Raw genomic sequence first — 27,192 nt, forward strand, 5'->3', positions numbered from 1 at the left:
TATTTTGTTACCAATATTATTTCTTCTGGGAGTACAACTGTTGGGCTACAGGGCTAATTTATTTAACCTTCTAAAAATTTCCATGCTATTTCCTAACTTTTTACAATTTAACCATAATACTTAAAAATATGTGTATATATGTTTAAAATGATACCAATACCATTTATCCAACTTCAAGGTTGACATTAGTATTTTGCCTTATTTTCTTAAATCTTTCTTTTTTTTCTTGTATTGGAGATTGAGCCCAGGGCTTCTGCACTGACCTACCTTGCAAGCGCCTTGTTATTTATTTATTTATTGTTTTTTTTGAGACAGGTTCTACTCACAGTATCCTCCTGCCTCAGACAGACAAATATTACCTTGGTGCTGAGAAGCTTTGGAAGCATAAAAACAGTTACTCTAGGAATTATGTGATTATTTTATTTCCTTACCTTCAGCAGGAAGTTGGGCAGCAAATTCTGAAGGCAAAGATAAGAGAGCATAATCCTGAAGTGCAGCAAGCCAAAGTCTGCTCAGTGTGCCAAGGTCAGTGCAGACTAGGTCAAGCAGTCCATCTGGTGAGTGGGACCCACTTTTAACACTGTCTTCTAAACAGGTGCCAGTCTTCAGAGTTTGTTTGTGATTTTTATGTCTTTGTACAGCAATTATGTAGACCTGTAAAAAGTTAATTAATTTTTGTAGTGCCAGGGATCAAACTCAGGGCCTCACGAAAGCCAGGCAAGTGCTCTACCACTGAGCTACACCACCAGCCCCTTGAAGGCTAATTTATAATTAGGAAAATCCTATGTCTGATGAAAAGGTGCTATATTTTTATGTCTTCCTAAAGAGGCAGAGTTAACTTTGAGCATATTGAACTTGAAAAGCATTGTAGAATCAAGAAGGCACACAAAAAAAGTAGGATAAAAAGATCCAAAAACATCATCTTCACTGAGATCCATCAGGATTAACAATTATGTAGTAAATATGTTATCATTTTGTACTTTAACGACCATGACAACTACAAATAACTGATCATAGTACTCTTTCTCACTAAGCTAGGTTGTGGCTTCATAATCCATCTCGCAATATGGCTATCAGCAACAATCTCTCAACTGAAAAAAGCTGAAGTAATGGAAATATTTTTATTAAAACTTACTACTAAATGAAGACAAAACATTTACAGAATAGGTTTACCACAGACTATAGAATGTTAAACTTCTCAACATAGCGTATGATATGTACTATCACTTTATCTACAACTCTAAAATCCAAAAAACTGAAAAATGTAATATTATAGTAAACCAATCTATTGGCAAAACTGGCTGGACTTTGAATATTCAAACATTTTACCATAGATATATTAATGTATTTGATTATAGTTTATGGTATTGTTTCAGATTTCCTAGGATTCATACAATGATGTGCTATATAACTTTTCTAAAGTCCCCTAAATTTGAAATTCCCAATATATAGCTGGGCATGGTAGCTCATGCCTGTAATCCTATTACTTGGGAGGCTGAGGCAGGAGGATCACTTTGAGTTTGAGGCCAAGGTGGGCTACACAGTGATTTCACTGCCAGCCAGAACAACAAAGTGAGATACTGTCTCAAATACCAAAATAACAAAAACAAAAAATAAATTCCAAATATATCTGGCTCCAAGGATTTCAGATAAGGAATTATGGACCTCAATTACACAGAATATGTTGGTCAATAACTATCTTTACTTAAGAAAGAATAAGAAGAGGCAATGGGCTTGATCAAGAGATTCATATTGTTTTAAACACTATCTGGGCAAAGAATTATTTGTAAAATAGGTTACAGAGAATTTCTCTTTGCTTTACTAAAATCTATGTTTAAAAACATAAAGAACTGATTTTTAACATTAATTAGATCTAGTTTACTAAATCTAGGCAGAACTATTTCCTAACCAAGGTTTGTCAACCTCTAAATAACAAGAAAAGTAGAGATACTACAACTTGCAGATTTAAAATAGCTGTACTAAAGGAAATCCTTCTGTACACGTTGGTTAATTCTGAGCTTCAGTCTGTAATTATATACAGTACTTTGATTAAAATGATACATGAACTAAGACTGCACATGGTTGGTAACTTTGCAACCTGGGTGATTATATGTGGTTCATTACACTATTCTATCTACTTTTGTATAAGTTTAAACATTTCCATAGTAGACTAAAAATGACATAACTTTTTCCTGATTAGGAAATTATATAAAGCTAAGTATTTTACTATAAGACTTATTCATTTATTTATTTTTTGGGACCAGGGATCAAACTCAGGTCCTTGCGCTTGCGTAGCAGGCGGCGAAACCACTGAGCTAAATCCCGGGCCCAAGACTTCTTCTCTTTTTGTTTTTGTAGATTTATATATAATACATTTTTTTGTATATACTTTTATTGGTACATTTTAGGTGTACAATATAATGACATTCATCATTGGAGATATGCATCTTTACATACTCTCTTGGTTCTTATTTTTCCCCCTTCCTCTGCCCTCCCTTCAACCCCTCCATCCCTCCCTATTTACAAAGACTTTGTTTCCTTTTTTTCATTTTCTCACATTAATTCCATTCCCTTCTTTCCTTTCCCCTACTCCTCCCACTTCCCCCTCCCCTTTGCTCCTTTTCTTCCTATTTCACATTATCTATTATACCTTTTAGTCCTTATTTACACTTTCAGTTTCTCACACTAGAGAAACTATTCGGTATTTACACATGTGTGTCCTATTTATTTCACTTAAAAGTATCACCTCAATGTGCATCCATTTAGCAATAAATGTCTCTAATTTTTCATTTTTTATGGCAGAGTAGTACTCCATTTTATTTAAAAAACCACATTTTCTTGATCCAGTCTCCAGTTGATGGGCATTTGGGCTGTTTCCAAGTTTTAGCTATTACAAACTGTGCTGCTATGAACATGGGTGCACATATATCACTGTGGTATGATTCTTTTAGTTCTTTGGGGAAGATCCCCAGCAGGGGAATAGCTGGGTCAAGTGGGACGCCCAGTCCTAGTTCTTTGAGGTATCTCCATACTGATTTCCACAGTGGTTGCACCAGTCTACACTCCCACCAGCAGTGGAGCAGGGTTCCTCTTTCCCCACAGCCCCACCAGCATTTGTAGTTGGTTGATTTCACGATAGCAGCCATTCTTCCTGGAGTGAGGTGGAATCTCAGCGTTGTTTTCATTTGCATCTCTCAAATGGCCATTGATGTTGAACATTTTTTCATATGCTTACTTGTCACTTCTACTTCTTTGTGTGAGAAATGTCTGTTCATTTCAGATGCCCATTTTTGGATTGGGTCTTTACATTTGGGAGGTCTGATTTTTTTTAAGTTCTTTATAGATTCTAGAGAGTAGACCTTTGTCTGAGGGACTGCTGGTGAAAATTTTTTCCCACATTGTGAGCTGTCTCTTCACACTGCTGGTGGTTTCTCTTGCTGTGCAGAAGCTTTTTAGTACAAAGAGATCCCACCTGTTGATTGTTTGTGCTAGTTCACGAAGACTTCTTCATTTTTAAGAAAATTATAGCTACTTAATATTTCAAAGTGATTTATAAAGAGAAATTAAAAACATTAAAGTATGTGGCACACAGCTGATAGACAAGCAGACACATACATCCATGAACTGATTTTTTTTCTTCCCATTAAGTTTATTGGTACATTTTAAGTATAAAATACAGTTACATTCATCACTGGGATCTTGTACCATTACATGAGTATCTTGGTTCTTTTTTTTTAATCCCCTTCCCTCCCTCCCTTCACCCCCTCCACCCTTCCCTATTTGCAAAGACTTTGTTTCCATTTTTTTCCTTTTCTCATATTTTTTCTTTTCCCTACCCCTCCCATTTCCCCTGCACCTTTAGACCTTTTCTTCCTGTTACACAATATCAATTATACATTTTTTAAATTACAATATCAAGATCTAGGAGATATTACCACAGATTTTACAGAATTTAAAAGGATATAGAAAGCATATTTCAAAAATCTGTTTTGAAATAAATTTGACAACTTCTAAGAAGCACCTTGGAAGACAAATGAATGAAATTAACTCTGGAGGAAATATAAAATTTGAATAGTACCTATGAAAGAAAGTATACTCCTAGCTTGAAAACCTACCTATATGACAACAACAGGCTCATATACATTTTAACTGATAAATTATATCAAACATTTAAAGCAGAAAAAAAAAAAGGAACACTTCTCCCCTCATTTTAGGAAATCAACATTGTGCTAATCCTAAAACTGGATAAAGATAATAGAAGAAAAAAGTATGAACATAGATAGAAATTTGTTTAACAAAACAAACTATGAGAAGTTAGATCTGGCAGTATGTAGAAAGTGGTTTTGTTATAAGGATGGCAGTGTTGATTCAGCATTGGAAGATCCACCCCCAAAAGTCATCATTTTAACAGAGGAAAGGAAAAAGCCATATGATCCTGTCACTAGTTGGAGAAAAAGTATTGGACTAAATTCTACAGCTGTCCATGAACTGATTTTAATAAAATTTCACTGGTTGAGAACTGCCTCTGCTTAAAGCAGTAGACAGACAATATGGATTCTTTAGAATGCTTTGCTTAACAGGTCAATTAACATGTAAGTAAATCTCATGTGGGAAATCTTTTTGTTTACCTTAAAAATGAATTTACTAGCCAGGAGTGGCACACATTTATAATCTCAGCACTGGGAGGCTGAGGCAGGAGGATTGATGTGTGTTCAAGGCCAGTTTGGACTACATAGTGAATTCAAGCCCAGCCTGAACTACACAGTGAGACCCTGTGTCTAAACACGAATGAACAAATAAATAAACAAACAAAATGACTAATTTTAAACAGCATTTCAGTTTTTGGCTGAAAGTGTTTGTTAACAACTTCCCAAATCCCAATTATTAATTAAAAAGTACCAACCTCTGCCCAGGCTTTTAAAACAGCTAAAATCTCCATGGTAGAAGCGCTTTCACTGTATAAATGACTTGGAACTTCTTTTCCAGCCTGTATTTTTGTTAATGATGAAAGAAGCAACTGATGAACTCTTCGTAGATCATTAATGTCACTTACAACTCCACTTGCAATCCAGGCACTACAAACCTGGTTTTTAAGAAAATAAAAAGTTAAAAAAAATAAATAAATAAAAAGTTTCATTTAGAAAGTATAAATATCTCCCAAAGCAAAGCTCATCTGTATCTGAAAAAACTGGTCATCAAAACTATCTTCCTATTAAGAAACACAATGGAATGCAGCTGACAATGAGTCAAAAGCCATATTTTCTAAAGGGATATCATCAAAGATAGAAGTGAAGAAACAAATGTTATTTAGTATGTAAACTGGAATTTCAGATGTTATTAATAAGGAGAAACGATATTATGAAATCATAATCATAAATGTTTGGGTTAACCTTCTTTTGAAGCAAAACATTTATTGGTACACTTTAGTTATACATAATGATCACATTCATCATAGGGAATTTGTTCCTGTACATGATATATCTTGCTTCTTTTTTCCCCATTCCCTCCTTCCTTTTCAACATCTCTTCCCTTCATTTACAAAAGCTGTCTCCATTTTTTCCTTCCATTCTTTTTTTTTCTTGTCCTTTCTTTTCTTTTTTTTTTCCATTAAGTTTATTGGTACATTTTCGGTATAAAATACAGTCACATTCATCATTGGGATCTTTTACCATTACATGAGTATTTTGGATCTTTTTTTCCCCCCTTCTCTTATCCTCCCTTCACCCCCTCCACCCTTCCCTATTTGCAAAGACCTTGTTTCCATTTTTTTTCCTCTTCTCATTTTTTTTTCCCGTTTATCCTTTCCCCTACCCCTCCCACTTCCCCTGCACCTTTAGACCTTTTCTTCCCGTTACACAATATCAATTACACATTTTTTAAATTACAATATCAAGATCTAGGAGACATTACCACAGATTTTACAGGATTTAAAAGGATATAGAAAGCATATTTCAAAAATCTGTTTTGAAATAAATTTGACAACTTCTAAGAAGTAACTTGGAAGACAAGTTAATGAAATTAACTCTGGAAGAAATATAAAATTTGAATAGCATCTATTAAAGAAAGTATATTCCTAGCTTGAAAAACTACCTATATGACAAAAACAGGCTCATATACATTTTAACTGATAAATTATATCAAACAATTAAAGCAGAAAAAAGAAGGAACACTTCTCCCCTCATTTTAGCAAATCAACATTGTGCTAATCCTAAAACTGGATAAAGATAATAGAAGAAAAAAGTATGAACATAGATAGAAATTTGTTTAACAAGACAAACTATTAGAAGTCAGATCTGGCAGTATGTAGAAAGTCGTTTTGTTGTAAGGATGGCAGTATTGGTTCAGCATTGGAAGATCCACCCCCAAAAGTCATCATTTTAACAGAGGAAAGGAAAAAGCCATATGATCCTGTCACTAGTTGGAGAAAAAGTATCGGACTAAATTCTACAGCTGTTCCTGGTAAAAGCTATCATGAGACTAGAAGTAGAACAGAACCTTCTCAATAGATTAAAGACATGTACTCCATACTTCCAGAGAGAATGCCTTATATGAATGGAGAAGATACAATGCTTTCTCCTTAAGGTGGGGAACAAAGGCAGATATGTCTACTCTTCATCTGTCCATTAAACTTTGAAACATAGGCCCAAACCAAAATAGTCTGGCAATAAAATGACACAATTAGGATAGGATTGGTAAGGTAGAAGCAAAATCTTTATATGTAGATGAAATGATCATCTACAGAGAAAAGACTAAGATAGGAGCCCCTAGAACTTGTATTTGAATTTAGCAGGATTAGAAAACACAAGGTATATATAAAAATTCAGGTCTGTGCATACTTGCTATAAATGAAGAATTGGACATTGAAATTTAAAAGTTATGTAGGAGTACAAAGGACCTAGAAAAGTTAAAAAAAAATAACAAAAACAGTGTTGGAAGATGTTTAGTACTTAATTTTAAGACTTCTTCTAAAGCTACAGTAATCAAGGCAGTGTTGGTGTAAGGAAAGACATATAGATCAGTTGAATAAAACAGAGAATCTAGAAATAGAACCACACATATATGGTCCACTGAGTTTTGAAAGATTATTTAACATTAGCATTTTATAGAATATAAACTCAATTCAAGAGCCAAGGAAGAAATAGTGTTTTCAGCAAACAGCACTAGAACACCTGGTATCCATATGTAAAAAATTAACCTCAACCCTTTATTTCCATACATGAAAATAACTTGAAGGGATCGATGACCCTAAATATGAAAGCCTAAAAGTATAAAACTTTAAGAAGAAATTATAAGGGAAAATGTTTATGAATTCAGGGTAGGCAAGAACTACCTAGGATACAAAAGACATGATGTATAAAAGAAAAAAATTGATAAATGAGATTCCATCAAAATTTAGAACTTTAAATGACATCATTAAAATGAAAAGTAGTCCTTAAACAGACCATATTTACAATACATACAACCTATGACCAGAATATATAAAGAATTCTTAGAGCTTATTAATAGACAACCCAATTAAAAAGTAGACATAAGATGATAAATAGCTAGTACAACACAAGGAAATGTGTGAAACTCTAGAGTCAGAAAAATACTAATCAGTACAATAACAAGATTGAATTATACACTCATTAGGGAGATGAAGTGAAAAGTTTTAAAAGCCTTGTCATGACTTTTTCTTTTTGTTGGATTCTCCCCCTTTGCGTTTAATTTGTCACACCCAATGAATTCATTCTGCTGGGTTTCCTGGGGTTGTGATCCTCATTGTCTTTTCCTAGGGTATTGTCTCAAATTTTTTGGAGTGCTGGTTTGATATTCATGAAATTCCTGAGGTGCTCTTTATCATGAAAGTATCTTATTTCTCCATCAATTTTGAAAGATAGTTTTGCAGGGTACATCAATCTGGGTTGGAGGCTGTTTTCCTTTAGGGCTTGAAATACATCACTCCAAGCTCTTCTTGCCTTGAGGGTTTGCATTGAGAAGTCTGCTGTGATTCTGATGGGCTTTCCTTTGTATGTGATTTGTTTCTTTTCTCTCACAGCTTGTAGAATGTTGTTCTTCTGCTGGATTTCTGGAATCCTAACTATTATATGCCTATGTGTAGATTTTTTTTGATCCAGGCTAGCTGGAGTCCTATATGCCTCACTTAGCTGTATGTCAAGTTCTTTTCCTCTCCTTGGGAAGTTTTCTGCCATCAGTTCTGTGAACAGTTTTTTGATGTCATCTGCACTCTCTCCTGTTTCTTCATTGAGCCCAATCAGTCTTATGTTATTCTTCTTTGCATCGTCTAGCAGCTGCTGGATTGATTTCTGGTGTTCCCTTACAATTTTAAAGCAATTTTTCTTTTCCTGGTCACTAATTGCAATCTTATCTTCTATATGTGAAATTCTATCCTCACATTGGTTCATTCTGTTGTGCAGACTTTCGATGGAGTTTTTAATCTCTTGGAAATCTGTTTCTATCTGTTTTATGGATTCCATTTGTTTCCTATGTTGGGATTCTATCATGTTCCTCAGCTCCTCTATTTTTTTATCTGTGTCCTCTCTAGATTTATTAATCATGTCTTGCACCATGAGCAAAATCTTTACTGTTATCTGAGTAATTATTTCTGATTTCCTTTTTCCCAGATCCTCTTTTGTTGCCAGTTCAGAGAGTCCAGGTGGTTGAGTATCAGATTGTTCCATCTCATTTCCCTTTGGGGCTGCTGTAGGTGATCTGGAAGTCTGTTTCTGAGGCTTGTTTATGTGTTTTCTCATTTCCACGGGGCAGGGGGGATGCTTCTGGTGCCCACGTGGCTCACCTTCTCTGCCCTAGGAGCTTGGGATGGCAGTGGGGGAGCTTCCTTCTGGGTTCTGAGACTGGCTCAGCTTCTCTGCCCTAGGAGCCTGGGATGGAGGTAGGGAGCTTCCTTCAGGGTGCTGGGACCGGGTCAGCTTCTCTGCCCTAGAAGCCTGGGATGGAGGAGGGCGAGCTTCCTTCCGGGTGCTGGGACCGGCTAAGCTTCTCTGCCCTAGGAGCCTGGGATGGAGGCAGGGAGCTTCCTTCTGGGTGCTGGGACCGGCTGAGCTTCTCTACCACTTCTATTTAATACAGCATTTCATGGACATCGAAAAACCCAAGTCTTCTGGCTTAGTCACCAGGCTAAAATCAAGATGTCAGCAAGGCCAATTCCTACTAGAGGCTCTCATGAAAAATCAATTTCTTGTTCCTTTGTGCTTCTACCTCAAGACCACATCACTTCAGTCTCCGCATCCACTTTGTCATGCTCTCCAGATTTCATTTTTATTAGTACATGTTTGCATTACATAATGATTACATTTGTTGTGGGTACACTATGTTTATAATTAACTTATTCATACCAGTCCTACTTTTAATTATGTCAGATCACCTAGGGTTGGATATTGAGTGTTTGACAATCCACTCTAAGAAAAGCAATTAAGACTGAATTATATTGGCTCTTAGGATATCAAAAAATGCTCAACCTCACTTGAAATACCAATCTAAATTTTCCTGAGATATCATTTTAACTTTTTTTTTTTTTAAACTAAAGAAAACAATGTTTTATTAGTACAGATTGTTGTCAACCTGCTAAATTAGTAAGGGACTGAAATGTTTCAAAAAAAGATATAGGAGGGTTTCGGCCAAGGTGGTGCATTCCTGTTATCCCAGCACTCTGGAGGCTGAGGCAGGAGGATTGCTGTGAGTTCAAGGCCAGTTTGAACTACAATTTACCTTTCTTTTCCAGCCACTGGGTGAGAGCATGGAAAAACATAAAAGATATGGCTTATGTGTTTAAGCACTGATGCTCACCTCCAAATCAGTACCAATTAGAATATAATTACTATTAAGGAACCATATCTCATTTTGGGGGTACTAATTGTATAAATTAGTTTTAAGTAAAAGTGACACTGTATAATGATTAGATGTTGGCCAAATCTAGCATGTTTGGTTGTTTCTGTTGTTACTTAACTGCTCATCCCTAATGATTAAAATAGTCCTTTATTCCTAATAGGGAAAATGTTTGATTTTTTTCCCCTCACCTCACAATCAAGTGATTTACATAATGCCGAGTGAGGCTTCTTTCAGATTTTCACGTGTTTACCATCTATTGCTACAAACATGTCAATAGCTAATTTTGCTGGAAAAAATAATCTACAAATTCAAAGGAGAACCTGGGCTATCATTTTGAATATCTATGATCAATCCATGTAATAATGTTGTCAGGCAGCCAGATGCCCCAGAGAAACAAGATACAGGGTTTTTGTTGTTGTTGTTTGTGTTTGTATTTGTTTTTTTCAAAGGACTTACCCACAATGACAGCGGTGACAGTAAGCAGCACAAAAGCATTCCAAAACAGGTAACTTTTAACATCCTCCTTTGTGATGTTCTGCACTTTCTTCTTAGCCAAAAGTGTGCATTTACGGACTCTTTGCTGGAATCTCTCCATCCTGCCTCCCATCCTAGGCTCTTCCCCATTGCTTTTGGTCATGTTTTACTTTTCTGAGAGTGTCTCTTCTTTGTACTTCAGTGTTTTGGAACCAACTCACAAAGTCAAATCTCCTCTTTGGCATGAGAGAACACAACTTCTCCGATTTTCCGACGGGTGGAAGACAGCCCAGGCAATGACAAGGTGAACTCTGGGCAGGTAGGATGGAGTAGTAGGACTCGGCAAGCCAAGCGAGCAGCAGGCTAGCCCGGGCAATCTGCATGTGCTCGGAAACTGTCATTTTAACTCTTTATTGCCCAGATTAAAAACTAAAAATTGACAATTACAGTGTTTCTCAGACTTTAGGAAAATGGGTCCTTGCATACACTGCTAGTGGGAGTTTAAATCAGTAAATTCCTATAATATACTCTTTAACCCATCAATTCAAGTCTGGAGAATTTATCTCACAGATATACCTGTTTCCAGTGAAAGGACCTATGCAGATCACCTACAGAAGCACTATTTGTAATAGCAAAAGACAAAAAAACCTGAACGTCCATCAATACAGGTACGGAACTGTTTAAATAAATTATGATTCATCCATATATTAGGTTACCATGCAGTTCTCTAAAAGAGGAAATTATATTTAAAAAGGGAAACAGTAAGCTGAGAGTGATAGTAAGTCAACTATAAAGTGGAACACTGGTATCAAACACTAACTGAATTGTTTCTCAAGATCATTTCTTAAGCATCATCTTTTTACCTACTTACCTGACATGCTTTGGCAATGACATCAGGTGGTGTCTCTGAAGTGAAGGCTGGTCTAAGTGCTGCTCCTACCTGGCAAGAAATTATGACATAACAAACATCAATAAAAGAGCACAAGCTTTCCCCTCTTTTTAATGTTACTTTTACATTATTTACAAGTTATTATAGGCTGTGTTATTTTTTACCTGCCCTGCATAGATTCCCTTATTTTTAGATAATGGCATCCTGGTGTTTCCGTTGGGGAACTATCTCTTTCCTCAACTCTTAGTCCATGTGGTTGCTCTGGAGCTGACAGCACTGTCCCATACTGGGATACTGAAAGCTCTCAAGACTTTTGCTGCAAATAGTGGGAAAGAAGCACTATCTTTTTATAAGGACCTGGGCACTGAGATAGCCATCTTGTTATCACCTGGAAAAAGCAAATCTGAGAATAAATAAAGTGTAGATCAAAGCAAGCCAACTAAGAGATTCCTGACAATAATTTTCTTTCTGCTGCTTAAGTGAGCTATAATTGTACTTTTAGCATTTGCAACTGTAAGAGGGCTAAAAATATAAGAGCTCCCCTTAATTTAGCTCAGTTATAATATCTTACTCTAACAGTATACTGTAGTTCTCTATAACGTCAATCCCTTCCTTTTGCTGTCTCCCTAAGCATACGCTGGCATTACCTGCTGGGAAGAAGTGAAGACTGCTAACAAACTAGTAAATTGTTCTGGTCTGCCTGACTGTTAGACATCAGAAGGTGCATCTGAACCACAATGAGATATATCAGTGGATGAATGCTGCTAGAGGATTATAAGACACATAATGATTTTGTTGTCTTCTTTATTTTTCCAAGATTGTTCAACACACGAACACAATCAGCTAAAAAGATTATAAAAGTAGTAAAAGAAATCTGAATTCTTTCCTAAATCTAGAAAAAAATAGTAAGGGACATTACACATAATGTTCTATTCTGGAAATAATGAAGATAAAACATGTATAGCCTAAGTAGAATATAGTGTTACGTTGTTTAATGAGACATTTTACAGAAAATTTCATTACTAAAGTCTTCTATTCCCTCAAATTAACAAAAAGATTTTTAAACCTTAAAGTTATAAAAGGCCTCTTTTATGCACTATTTTGCTTTTACTTAAAGCTTTATAAAATATTCTATTCCGTTCACAAATGTATTTTCTATACACTGTGAATTCAGTGATACATTAGAAGAGATTTTTTTTTTAGTTCTTTTATTGATACATTTTAGGTATACAATTTGTTTACATTTATCATTGGGTGTTTGTACCTGTGCATGATATATCTTGGTTATTTTTTTTCCCATTACCTGTGCGCCTTTCACCCCCTCTGCCCTTCCCTATTTACATAGATTTCATTTCCACTTTTTCTGCTTTTCTCATAGTTTTTCCTTTCCCTCTTTTCCTTTCCCCTTCCCCTCCCTTCACTCCTTCATCTTTGGACTTTTTTTCCTATTTCAAATTATCAATTATTCATTTTAATCATTTTAACCCTTGTTTACACTATCAGTTTCTCACACTACAGAAACTATTCAGTATTTACACGTGTGTCCTATTTATTTCACTTAAAGAGTATGGCCTCGATATGCATCCATTTAGCTATAAATGACTCTAGTTTTCCATTCTTTATGGCTGAGTAATACTCCATTTTATAAAAAACCCACATTTTCTTGATCCAGTTTCCAGTTGATGGGTACTTGGGCTGGTTCCAAGCTTTAGCTATTACAAACTGTGCTGCTATGAACATGGGTGCACATATATCACTGTGGTATGATTCTTTTAATTCTTTTGGGAAGATACCCAGCAGGGGAATAGCTGGGTCAAATGGGGCCTCTAGTCCTAGTTCTTTGAGGTATCTCCATACCGACTTCCTCAGTGGTTGCACCAGTCTGCACTCCCACCAACAATGGAAGGGTTCCTTTCTCCCCACAACCCCTGCCAGCATTTGTTATTAGATAATTTCTTAATAGCAGCCATTCTTTGTGGGGTGAGGTGGAATCTCAGTGTTGTTTTCATCTGCATCTCTAGAATGACCAGTGATGTTGAACATTTTTTCATATATTTGTTTGATGCTTTTACGTCTTTGTCTGAGAAATGTCTATTCATTTCAGATGCCCATTTTTGAATTGGGTCTTTGAATTTGGGGGGGTCTGATTTTTTTTCCATTCTTTATATATTCTAGATAGTAGTCCTTCGTCTGAGGTACAGCTGCTAAAATTTTTTTCCCATATTGTAGGTTGTCTGTTAGCTCTGTTGGTGGTTTCTTTTGCAGTGCAGAAGCTTTTTAACAAGATGAGATCCCAGTTGTTGATTCTTTCTGCTAGTTCCCATGCTGCTGAGGTTTTGTTCATGAAGTCTTTTCCTATGCCAATGTCTTCAAGAGTTCTACCTAACTTATCTTCCAGCAAGTTTAGTGTTTCTGTCTTAATATTTATATCTTTAATCCACTTCGATCTTAGTTTAGTGCATGGTGATAGGTATGGGTCTAGTTTTAATCTTTGGCAGGTTGAAATCCAGTTTTTCCAACACCATTTATTAAATAGGCTATCTTTCCTCCAATGATGGTGGTTGTCTCCTTTGTCAAAGATGAGGTGGCTGAGCATGTCTGGAGTTATTTCTGCAACTTCTAATCTATTCCACTGATCCTCAGGTCTGTTCCTTTGCCAGTACCATGCTGATTTTATCACAGTAGCATTGTAGTATAGTTTCAAGTTGGGGATTGTGATATCCCCAGCCATGTCTCTGTTGCTTAGAATTGCTCTAGCTATTCTAGGTCTCTTATGGTTCCAAATGAATTTTTGGATTGTTTTCTCTAGTTCTGTGAAGTATATTGTTGGAATTTCAATTGGCATTGCATTGAATCTATATAGTAGTTTTGGAAGTATAGCCATTTTCACTATATTGGTTCTTCCTACCCAGGACCAAGGGATGTCTTTCCATTTTCTTGTATCCTCTTCGATCTCTTTTTTCAGAGTGATGTAGTTTTCAGTGTAGAGGTGTTTTGCTTCCTTTGTTAGACTGATTCCTAGATATTTCATTTTTTTGGATGCTATTGTAAAAGGAATTGTTTCCCTAATTTCTCTCTCAGTGAGTGTGTTATTTGTGTACAAGAAGGCTATTGTTTTTTGAGTGTTGGCCTTGTATCCAGCTACTCTACCGAATCTGTCAATTAAGTCTAGAAGTCTTCTGGAGGAGTTTTTTGGGTCTTCTATATAAAGTATCATATCATCAGCAAATAATGACAGTTTAACTTCTAGAAGAGATTTTTGAAGTAAGAGATGATATGTCAAATATTTGTACAGACCCTTTTTTGGTACTGGGGATTGAATTCAGGACCTTGTACTTGCAAGGCAGGCACCAGCACCACTGAGCTAAATTCCCGTCCCAATACAGACTTTTTATTGGTGTTATTTGATAAGAAAATTTTCTAACCGAAAATACTTACGTTGGCTTGATACTGTTCCAGAATCACATGACCTGGAAACTCTGGTTCTGGAATAGCTGCAAATCGCCGAATAATAACTAATAGTGTTTCAAGGCCAGAAAGACGGAGTTGGTCACTGTGATCTGTGGCAGCCATAAAAGCCATGCGAATCAAGTCAGCAAGGTGCAGCACCAGAAAGTCACCTACAAGATTAAAGGTATCTTATTAAGAAAAAGAGTTGCTGAAATTTGTGTTAAGTGATAATTTCTCCTTTCAATTTCATAGCCTAGACCTTTTAGGTAAACCTGACTTGACTGTTTTACTCTGTGTTAAATACAAGCTTTAAAATTGAATTTAACGTACATTCAAATACATACCCACACATCTCAAACCAAATAATTACATGGAGTTATTCAAAAGCCAAAAGCAGAATCACTATGCTTTACAAAGAGTACTAACAGACTCTTCAATAAATATTTCATTCAGACTTTCTGATAAAAGTTCATTAGTTGGTACTTAAAGAGTCCTTCAGTTTTGATGAGTCAGACAGTAATTTATTCTCTTCTTGTTAAACTGAAGCTAAGAGACTTAATCTTCCTTTAAAAAAATCATGTGGCTCTTTATATGGACTAGATTATCTTATTATTGCATGTCTTGGCAAATACACAAATGATGAGAGTATAAAAAACACCTCTAGCAATAGAAATAATGAAAATTTCTTTCATTCCTACAACATTCTTTGGTATGAAAATTCTGGGAAGAGATTTTAAGAAAATAATTTAACTGTTTCAGTAATGTTTAGGGACACACTCAATCTTTGCCAGGAATATATCTGAGACTAATTCAAAGAACAGAGTTGTAGCTCATATTGAAGAACTAATGTATCTTAGCAAGTGTCAGCTACTACTTGATTCTATTCTACCATATTTTATTTTTGTGGTGCTGGGGGCTAAATCCAGGGCCTTGCACATGCTAGGCAAGCACTCTACATAGAGCCACACACCAGCTCTCAACTACAGTTTTAGTTGGGAGGACAGGAATTAGTAACTTTGGCATACTAATTTTATACCCATAATAATCTTGCAAGTGCTGATCCCAAGTAAGAGTCTCAATACATGCTTGCTTAAAAAAAAAATCACTAAACCCAGTGGCACTGTGCCTACCCTGCAAGCTCAAGGTCCTGAGTTCGATCTCTGGTGCTGGGGGAATCTCACTAAATCAGGTACTGAATTCATACTCAGACTAGTAATAGCAACATTTTTCTTTGTGATTCTGGTTTGTTTTTTTTTCGGTACCAGGGATCGAACTCAAGAGCTTGCACTTGCAAGGCAGGCGCGGTGCCACTGAGCTAAATCCCCAGACCTGCTTTGTGATTCTTCTATCTGATAAAAATATTCCAAGGGCATTTAGAAATGTGCATTGTGACTTGGAACATATGTCCTTACATGAATTTTAAAAATTATAAATCAACCCATAAATACATACACATATAGGTAAAAATAAAATTGAACAAGAGGTCAAAATGGTCTTATATTCAGGAATTGTTTACACTGAGATAGGCTCAAATGTTTCTAGGTAATATCTATGCCACAACCAAAAAAATCTATAAGCAAAAACTGGTAGAAGTTACAATACACAGAATAATTTTTGGGAATTATTTAATGTATACACTATTTCCCAAGATTATTTTCTATAAACTTAACTCATTTCACATACTCATTAAGTAAAAGTGAATGCAAATTTAAGCTGAATCATTATAAATGTGTTTAAAAATTAAAAATGTAAGGGCCGGGCATTTAGCTCAGTGGTTCCGCCACCTGCCTTGGCAAGCGCAAGGACCCGGGTGCGATCCCTGGTACCAAAAAAAAGAAAATTAAAAATGTACTAACCTATGGCTTTCATAAATATTGTAACCAAGTTTCATAACTGATTGAAAGAATAAAAATAACCTTTTAGTTTTATTATTATGCTTCCAGTACAAGGGACTGAACTCAGGGCCATGGACATGCTAGACAAGTGCTCCACTACTAAGGTGTATATTCAGCCCTAGTTTTATTTTTTGAGTTAATATTAAAACTTAAGCTGAGAAAAAACCCAAAAAAACAAAAAAACTTAAGCTGGGCCAAGGATTTAGCTTAGTGGCTCCAAGGTCCTGAGTTTGATCCCTGGTACCACAAACAAAACAAAACAAACAAAACAAAACAAAACAAAACAAAACAAACAAAAAAAAACTTAAGCAGACAGCATCATTACTTATGTCATTTGGTATTTTCATTAATACGGCACTTACTTCTTGAATCCCTTTTTTTCATTTCTTGTGCTAATGCAATGTCAAAATGCATGCTATTTGCATTCTCACACTGGTTAATTATCCTACAGACACATTCAGCAGCAAAGACTCTAGTCCCCCATCGGGGATTAATAAAAGGATGAGATTTTTCATCATTTCTGGTGGTCAGGACTGGGGCATCATCACCTTTATCTCCTTCTTCCTCTTGCATTGTATCCACACAAGATACGGCTGCAAAATCTTTTATCAGGGGAGAATACAGATAATTACAATCAATGGGAAGATATATTTATAAAGGAACACAAAATGACTTCAAATGTAGTCTAGAATTACTACTGATCAGTCATATATAATAATGTCGAATAATTAAGTCTAATAGTTCTACAGGTAACAATGTTGTCTATAGGAAATAAGAGCTATTCCAGGTCAGAATGAGTTATTAAGTTATAATCCAAATGAAAAAGAAAATACAATATTAGAGCCTAAAATAATTATCAATCTCTTGCATGTTACTCAACTTCAAATGAATCTAAACCATCTGGCTTTTCTTAAACTATCTTGTATGTTGACATTTTTTTGTGTATTACGATAGCAAAGATGTCACTAATATAGTTATGGTAAACTATATCTTAATGATTCTAGTAAGAAAGAATGAAGCCAAACTACAGAACACAAGAAGTTAATGGCAAAATAAAATTGAGCTAGCAAGCTCAAGAAGTATGAATATAAAATTAAAATAAGATGAAATACCCGTCTACTTATGGACATAGATTTTCCTTTAAAGGAGAGGTTCTTGTAAATTCTTTACTGTTGATAGAAGACAGCATTAAAGACAGAAAACATGTAGAACCTATAGTTGAAAGAGCAGGTATAGATCACTAGAAAAGATGAAAGCCAATAAAAATCAAGGCAGGCGTAAGGTCCCAAGTTGAATCCCCGGTACCAAAAAAAAGAGAAAAAAATCAAGGCAGACAGAATAAAAAAACTGCAGAAATTTTATGATAGATTTTTCCTTTATACATAATTCAGAGATGAGAGCTACATTAATTTATAAAGCTTGTATAACTAAATTGGGAGCTAATGAAGTATACAGTAGTAGAAAATTCATGGCTTTAAAAGTTATGAAGGCTTAAAATTGAATCTGTGTCTTCAGATATATTACTTATCTCTCCCAGTCTGTTTTTTCTCTGTAAAATGGAGTGACCTGCTTATTCATAGGTTAGGTTAAAGGATTAAAACATAAAGTATGTACAGTTCTTGGAACACAATTAGTGTCTATCTTTTTTCTTCCTCTCATTTTATTTTCTCTCTTACTTTAAGGATATATATTTTATTTATTTATTTTTCGTACCGGGGATCGAACTCAGGTCCTTGTGCTTTCGAGGCAGGTGGTGGCACCACTGAGCTAAATCCCCAGTCCCAAGGATATATATTTTAAAAGCTCAAATACACATTTTACAATTATGTTGTATTAGCAAAGACATTAGGGATACATTACTTTCTAACACTATATTTGAAATTAACACCACAAGATGTGGAAAAATTAGTTTTCTCAAAATGTCACCTTTGGTAAGTTTTCTATTATGTTGATTCATGGCAATCCCTCAAATATTTATCATGTGTGAAAAAAATAATAGGGCCATTATAAATTAGGTCAGACCTTTTAGAGCAGAAACAGTAGCTCTACTGTTAAATTTATTTTGATACAGAAAAATTATTTAAGACAATCACAATAGGGAAAAGCAACCTTCAGGGTTAGACTTTTTAATGTTCAAATTAAAATTCTAAACACTAGAAGTAAAAAAATCTTCATTTGAAAAAAGCAAGGATCAGACAATTATAATTCAAAGAGTCAGGTAAGACTGATGAATTATCACTGGCAAACAATGAATATGATTTTTTTTCTTTTCTTTTTTGGTACCGGGGATCGAACTCGGGTCCTTGTGCTTGTGCAACAGGTGGTGAAACCACTGAGCTAAATCCCCAGCCCCGATTTTTTTTCCTTAATATGATTTTTACTTTTAGTTTATTACTAAACTGTTAATCCCCAGTACTTACCAGCTGATGCAGCAAGTACATCTTTACAAAGCTTTAACCAAAGGGAGAGTTTTTCCACTGCCATAGATGCGAGCATGTAATTTAAAGTCTCTTTGATGTCATGGCATAACCTCTGATCTGTCTCTTTGTCTAGTAAGATCAATAATGCCCCTTCAAGGCCCACTTCTCTGATGTTAGCATCTGACAAGAAGAAAACCGATGATCTAAGTAATACAGAAAACAATACTGCCATGACAGGCACACACATTCAGTAGTTATTAAATATTACATATAAATATATTTTAAAGAACTATCCTAAATATTGTACCTTAACCTACTGAGGTCAATTTTAGTTCACAACTGAACTTTGGGATCATCTTTGATTATGTATAGCTATTTTTTGATTTATCTTTTTTTTTTTTTTTGGAACTGGGGATTGAAATCAGGACCTTGCGTTTGCAAGGCAGGCAGCGGAACCACTGAGCTAAATCCCCAGCCCTGATTTATCTTGAAGTAGGAGATTAGAGCTGGACAAAACTGTTCAAACAATTGGGCAAAATCAGTCAAAGTCACGCAGACCTAGGGCACTTGTCCAGAACACAGGATCCAGGATGACTTTGCAGTTCCTGTGCCCTGTACAGGGACCTAATCAGAAAAGTGCTATTTTCAATACTTTCACAAAACAAAATAAGACTTCAATAGGACAGTTTAAATCTGGCAGGCCAAGTGAGTTTTTGATAGGACAATCATCCTAATGTCTTATTTGCATGAGGAAGAAACCAAATCAGGAATTATGAATACAAAAGAACCCTTTCCTTTACCCTTGTGGGTATTGTGAGTCTATTCACAACAGGTGCCCTGCTCTTCCACCTTCAACAAATGTACATCCCTGCTTCGTTTTCTTTTAGTTTTTTGAGACAGGGTCTTGCTCTGTAGTTTTGGCTCATCTTGAACTTACTATGTAGTCCAGTCTGGCCTCAAACTCCCAGCAATCCTTCTGGCTCAGCCTCCTACATGCTGGGATTATAGGTGTGCACTACCATACCTGGAATCTCCCCTCCCCTAAGCTACTTTTTCTGTGTGTCTTGTCCAATTTGTTCAGGACACCAAGAACCTGGAAAGAATTCCTCCAGGACCCGTCATTCATAACATTATCATTGACTATGTCTTTATTAAAAATCATTAATATGCTTTTAAAAATAGTTAAATATTATCTAATTAATGTTCAATATAGTACATATAAATTTTATTTACTGTGTCTTGGTATTATTTAGTTTCTTCTCTAAAGTTAATTTCAAGTCACTAAACATAATAACTTCCCCCATTCTGGTATGAAGCTTCTAACTTTTTTAACACTATACAGTATTCTCACTGCAAGGCAATAAAGCATCTTAAAGGAAATACCAGCCTTGATTAATATCATTTCAATTCTGAAAATGCAAAAGAAACAAAAAGCCCAACCAAATGAATTTCATCTTAAAGATTTAAATCATCTAGCATTCATGAAATCATTTAGATTCTACAGATTATGTTAGACTATTTTAAGAGTGGATCTTTTATCTTTATTTTTTTGGTACTGGGGATGGAACTCAGGCCCTTGTGCTTGCGAGCCAGGCGGCAGCACCACTGAGCTAAATCCCCAGCCGAAGAGTGGATCGTTGAAAGATCAGAAGGAAGTGAAAGTAATGTTTCATATTAGCAGTCTATAAGGATATAACCATTAGTGCACTGTGTGAGTAATGACTAGAGCTGAAATTTGGGTGGGGCAGGAGACAAAAAGGACATTTTTGGGATATCTTGGGAAATCCGAGGACTATAAATTCTATGATACTACTAAATCAATGCTGATTTTCTTAGGTGTAGAAATGATGTGTGGTTACACAGAAGGTCCTTCTTGGTAAATGTAAACTGAGGTATATAGGAGTGAACTGTCAGATCTGTATCCTGCTTTGAAATGACTTGACCAAAATTTGGATCTGTGTGTCACAATACACCTTGGGATAATACCAGGACCTGGGAGGCTGAGGCAGGCAGAACACAAGTTTTGAGTCCTGCCTGGGCAACTCAGTGAGATCTTGTTTCAAAATAAAAAATAACAAGGGCTGTGTATGTAGCTCAGTGTGAAGGCTCTACACATACACATATACAAGCACAAAAGGAAGGATTAATCCCCAGTACCACACCCACATACACCCCCTCACACACACACCCATGCACACAAAAAAGAAAGAAAAGCAAAAAGAAAAAAGGACAAAAGAAAAAAGAAAAGGAAAGAAAAAAGAGTAGGTGAACCTATGTGCTTGTTTCATGGTTCTTACAACTTATGAGCTTGAAAAATTACAAAACTTTTAAAAAGTAATTAACATAATGACTTACTCTAATTTTACTCAAAAGCCAATTCAATAGTATTTCTAAGAATATGTGCCAGCATGTTGACACAAAGTCTTAAGGCACAGACACGGATAATTTCAGTGGTGAATATACACTGAAGGTCCTTTTAGAGAAAATATCTGACAGTGTTAGAAAATTAAAAATTTTCCTTTTAAGGCCAGCTATCACAGAATAATTTGAAAATGAGTTCTGCAACCTGTGTAATGATTACTGTATCAGTCCAGTCATGCTGATTAACCCAAGCCAGCACATGTGTTAATATAATAATAAAACTTATTTGAAGAGCATAGAATATTGACAGTAAAGCACATTATGGATCTTTAAGATGTTGGAAAGAATTGTGAAGTCTGTGACTTTCTTAAAGTATTAAATTGGCCAGGCGTGATGGTGAACGCCTATAATCCCAGCACTTGGGAGGCTTAAGTAGGAAGATCACCAGGAGTCGAGACTATCCTGAATCACATAGCAAGACTGTCTCAAAAAAACCCCACACCTTCACACAAAAGTACTTTGGAAACTATACACGTACTAGTTTAAGATATCATTGTTACTATTCTTGTAGGCTAACAGTTTCTTTGAATTTATACACATTTGTGTTACTCATATCATAGTTAAAATGAAAGATATATACTTAAATCTTACTGGCTAAGAAATCTTTTAATTCAGGTCTAAAATGTTGAAGGGGGGCATAAAAATCAATTAAATTGTTATAAGATTCACCTGTAATAAATATTACTAAAATGAGAGTTCAAGGGAAAAGAATCATATGTAATAAATTACCTCAGGGCTAAATACAATTTTAATTGATTATTATGAATAAATCTTGTTGTAAACTAATAATGGCTCTCAACTTTAGTACTAACATAATGATGGTAGGAATATAACTGCACACACAGATTATTGGGCTCCACTCCCAGATTTCTGGCTTAGTAGATCTGAGGCCAATAATCTGCATTTCTAAAAGTTCCCTGGTGAGGTGGATGTTGCTGGTTTGGAGACCTCAGTTTGAGAATCATTGCCAATAAATCAGTAAAATTACTTGATGGAATACCTGCTGGAAATTTCTTGTAGTACTTTAAAACATACATTAACTTTAAATTTTGTTTTAAAAAACTCTACATAGATATAAGCAAAATTTAAGATTAAACAGTCACTTGAACTGGACCTAATGTTGATAAAAAAGAATTACCTGGAGTCGACTCTTGTCTGCCTTCATTAGCAAGCATAACAGCATGTTCTGAAACTTCAGCTGCTTCTCTCTGTACAAGCTGCCGTAAACAAGCCAGAACCGCTCTTCTTAGTAACAAATAGGGACTACAAAGATTCACCTGAAAAATACCATGTGAGGAATGAAAGAGCTAAAACTCTTGATGGCATTTAATAAGTCCAACAAGTATTCATAAAAACTTTCTTCTGATTTTGTCCAGCCCCGTTTATTACATACATAGAAATTTCTTAAAATTATTCTAGTATGTGATTATATAACTTGAAACTATTTTAAGGAGTAATACATGTGCTAAATTATGTGCTATTCATAAACAAATCCAAGCAAAAGCCTCCCGACAATGTTAGAAGACAGAGAATTTGAGTAAAAACAGTTTTGACATAAAAGAAACACAATAAAAAGGGTTTATATATTTGTGCTCATGCAACTATATTTTGTAGTTCTCTACATAGCAAACAAATGTAACAATATAGCATATTGGTCAAATCCGATGCCCAGGAATCAAACTGTCTCAGTTTGAATCCTAGATCCACCAATTAATAATAGCTCTGCAACTCGAGCAAGTTATTTAACCTCTCTGTGCCTTAGTTTCCTTATTTGTAACACTATCCCACTTCAGAGGACTGTTTTGAAGTTAAAACAGTGTGCAAAGTGCTTATCAGAGAACCTGGCAAATAGTAATGCTCAATCAATGTTGTTATTAAAGTATTAACAATAATTTTATTCAGAAAACATACAAAGTAAATGTATTTTCAAATAAAAAAATTTTATTCAGAAAATATATTCACCAAAAAATGCTCTCTAGAAACATTACAGAACAGCAAATTTCATATATATATAAACATACACACACACAGACCCACAGAGTTACAATGTAAATTTCAGTAAGTTTTATCTACCTATGGCAAATGATAAGCTTGGTGATATACCTCAAATGATCAATTTTAAGTCTGAGGTTTCTGGATACAAACTCTTACTCAGTAATTTTGTAAGTGAAATAAGGAAGGTCTAGAAATTAAAAATACATTTTGTCCTAACTAGCAGAGTTTGATGTAGTCTATAACAATAAATATGCACTTTTTTGGGGGTGTGCTGGGGAATCAAATGTAGGGCTTTGTACATGCTAAGCATGTGCTCTACAACCAAGTGACACTCCTAGCCCAATGTGCATCTTTTAATTTTTTCGAGACAGGGTCTTGCTACATAGGTTAGACTGGTCTTGAACTCATTATGTAGCCGATACTGGCCCTGAACTCCCAGTGATCCTCTTGCTTCAGCCTCCCAATTGCTGGGATTAACAGCTGTGTACCACCATGGCTAGATAATGTGTATCTTTGATAGTGATTTTTTCAAAGCAAAATTTGAGAAATAATGGCATAATTTTGCTAGTGATATATGGTGATTTGGGCTATGTGGGAAAAATAGGTAGTGAGAAGTAGTTTCTAAATTATGAGGGAAAAAAAGGCTAGTTGATAGCAGCTAGTTTTCAATGTTTAAGAAGAAACACATGCAAATAGAGCTGAATTGTAAATTTTATCAGAAGTCAAAAAACCAGAAAAAGTTAATGTATCATTACTGAAACATATGGATGGGGACTGCTTTGTAAGTATGTTCTATTATTCCCTCAAGCCATATGATTAACTCAAAAGTGGATAGAGAGGAATACCATTCACAGTAGTCTCATTGTAAATGTTAATTCCAGTCATGTTTAGGAACTTCTGTTGTTAGAAACTAACACAAAGGATAAGAGAGAAGTTAAAATATAAAAAGATTAAGCTCACTCATACCCAAGATTACTGCTGTATTTAACAATGACAAAGCATTCTACAAGACAATTTTTTTAAAAAGTTAATGAATCTACTAGCTATTTTAACTGGAGCTTTACAAGCACATAATACAACGCAGGTGTGGCATTTATTTAGGCTGGTCAAACAATCTTTTAAAAAAGCATGCTTAGGTCTACTCTGGTAGAAAAAAGACTGGAGGCTATCATACAAAGCAGAACAGGAGGCTTAATATTTCCAAGTCATTCTCCAGCATTTAAACTGGAAAGAGGAACAGAGTAAATTAAGGCAAACAAACAAAGCAGGCAAAATGCAGAAATTAAATCAAACTGTTAACTACAAGACCTTTCTGAAATGAACATATTAAATCAAAATGATGCAAAATGCAGTGCAAGGAGTGCGTGCTCCAGCTGCAGAAGGTTAGGCAGGATATGTTTGTATTGGTATTAAATAAACACCATGTAACATGCTATACATTCTGAATTTACATTGATGGTTAGCAGATGCAGAGGATAATAAGGACATCTACAATCAAAAACAACACAAAGAAACAGCACTGCAAACTTCAAAAAAAGTTAGGAATCAAGGGTCAGGGACCTACCAACACAGAATTATCCAACAAGATCTCCTGTACAAAAACAAATGACAGACCAGTCATGACAAAACCAAAAGATAAGTACTAGGATGACTTTGACAACAATCACCTAAGCATTAAAATATAAATGCTGATAGTTACTCAAATTGGCTTAGCTCCAGTTTAAGAATATGGCATAAATACTTTATTTCCCAACTTAAGAGTTGAGGTAAGATCTTAAAAATAGTCAACTCAAGACTTTCAAGATGTAAAGATATAAAATACACGACAATTTTAAGATCTACATTTGAATAAACAGGTCTTCCTTTGGAATCTCTGATTAAGCCTCAGTATCAGAACCAGATCAAGCAGACATGTCTATGAGAGGAATGATCTGGACTGCACTCCCAAGAACAGGTGTCTGGCAAGAGATAAAAATAATGGTTTACCTCACCAAAAGTTAATTATAGATTTTTTTTGGCGGTACTGGGGATCAAACTCAGGACCTTGCACTTGCCAGGCAGGCGCATGGCAACTAAGCTACATCCTTGGCCCTAGACTTTTTTTTTTTTAATGCTTGGAAGCCAAGTTTTAAAAATGAGAGTAATCAGAACTGTTAGTGTAGCTAAGGCCAAGTTCAGAATGGAAGATAAACAGCATGTAGTTACAAGGAAATCTTTATAGTATGGTTCTTGCCTAATGATGAAATGCAATTTCCTTACTTCAGAGAATACTTTAGTAAATTTAGAATTACTAACTAAAATATTAAGACATACAGTGTAATGCTTTTTTTTGAGCCAGGATCTCGCTACAAAGTTCAGGCTGGCTTTGAATTCACTATGTAGTCCAGGCTGGCCTTGAACTTGTGATCTTCCTGTTTCAGCCTCCCGAGTGCTGAGACTATAGGAGTGCACCACCAGGCCTGGAGTGATTGTTATTTTGAATATGATTTCTAAGTAAGAAAACAATCAACTTACAGCTTGAATATTATGAGTTAAATAAGATTCATAATGATTACTACTAATTTCTTTAACTGCTCAATATAGCTAAAAGAAAAATCTTCATAATAAGTCTCTATCATTTATATGTACTTTTTTTTTTTTTGGTACCAGGGATCGAACTTGGGACCTTGCGCTTGCGAGGCAGGAGGCGGAACCACTGAGCTAAATCCCCAGCCCTTTATATGTACTTTTTTTTAGTCTGAGAAAGGAAAAAAGTTAATGAGTTTGACGAGGTCTTATTCATCATGAATTATTGTTAGTCTTATCCTTCATTCATTTCTCAGTAAATTTTATTTTATTTTTAAAAATTTTTTTAATTTTTTGGTACCGGGGATCGAACTCGGGTCCTTGCACTTGTGCAGCAGGCGGCAAAACCACTGAGCTAAATCCTCGGCCCTCTCAGTAAATTTTAATAAATGAATTCAGTATAAGTTAAAGGAGAAATTTTAAAAGGCCATTAATGAAAATTTTTTACAATTCATGAAGAAAAAATAGCAGTATCAATTTTAGATGGAGACCAGAAGTCAGATCAACTTGCAAAGGAGGGGAAATTTTTTCAATAATTGGTTTTGGCAGTGATTCTTCAAATATAAAGAGTAACATTACTGGGTTAAAGTGCTTAAGTGAAAAGGTAAAATTCTTTCCTTCTAAGTGGTATTTCCCCTAAATACATAATTGACCTAATCTTAAAAAATAAACAGAATTCTCTGCTAGAAAAGTTGGTCACATTTTCTTTTTCAAGTTTTATATGACTATCAGTATCAACAATTAATACCACGTATGCTTAAGATATATGTCAACACAATAAAAATGATTATCACTACTGAGTGCTAACTAAATATTTGGGATATGCAACATCTTATGTAATCCTTATGTTCAACAGATAAAGTAGGTGACACTGGAAGAGGTTATGGGGCTTCCCTACAGCCACACAGCTAGGGGGCTGACAGAGTGCAGATGTGTGATCTAGTCAAACAAATCCATAAAAGCAATATAAAATAATGAAATGATGACTGAATGAGAAGTCCAAAAACATGGAGTCTAAGAATTAGCTACCACTAACTACCTAGATATGGTTCCTTGAGCAAGTTATTTGCCTTTGTGGTCCTTAGATAATCTTTTTATTGAGACTGGTTTTAATGATGCAAACATCATTTTACAAAAACAGGGGTAATCTATGTGATAGATTTTCAAATTGTGAGGTCTTTTCAGTCTCTGAAATTCTGCCTATTTTTGCTCAATCTTGAAAATAAAAGGACTG

General features: G+C 35.3%; 1 protein-coding gene and 1 pseudogene across 16 annotated transcripts in view; both read right to left on the bottom strand.

Annotated features, from left to right (window-relative positions):
• Heatr5a (HEAT repeat containing 5A) overlaps window positions 1-27,192 on the bottom strand; it is a 120,260-nt gene that overhangs the window by 20,786 nt on the left and 72,282 nt on the right. For 12 of the 16 annotated variants that reach the window (XR_002389104.2, XR_002389105.2, XM_021243828.2 and 9 more), the window contains 8 exons: window positions 24,958-24,984; window positions 22,537-22,675; window positions 18,978-19,157; window positions 16,920-17,159; window positions 14,651-14,832; window positions 11,195-11,263; window positions 4,904-5,083; window positions 432-654 (listed from right to left, as the gene is read on the bottom strand). Coding sequence is in view for 14 of the 16 variants with exons in the window: in XM_021243828.2 (XP_021099487.2) it covers window positions 432-654; window positions 4,904-5,083; window positions 11,195-11,263; window positions 14,651-14,832; window positions 16,920-17,159; window positions 18,978-19,157; window positions 22,537-22,675; window positions 24,958-24,984 (1,240 nt within the window). In the remaining 2 variants the exon portion in view is untranslated. The remainder of the gene's footprint in view (window positions 1-431; window positions 655-4,903; window positions 5,084-11,194; window positions 11,264-14,650; window positions 14,833-16,919; window positions 17,160-18,977; window positions 19,158-22,536; window positions 22,676-24,957; window positions 24,985-27,192) is intronic. The other 4 variants (XM_013065277.3, XM_021243827.2, XM_021243829.2 and 1 more) reach the window with 3 other exon arrangements.
• LOC110345646 (excitatory amino acid transporter 1 pseudogene) lies at window positions 9,568-11,142 on the bottom strand (annotated as a pseudogene).

This window comes from Heterocephalus glaber, unplaced genomic scaffold (assembly GCF_053883595.1).
Source record: "Heterocephalus glaber isolate CG9 unplaced genomic scaffold, H.glaber_assembly_v1.0 deba00001662, whole genome shotgun sequence".
NCBI classification, from domain to species: domain Eukaryota; kingdom Metazoa; phylum Chordata; class Mammalia; order Rodentia; family Bathyergidae; genus Heterocephalus; species Heterocephalus glaber.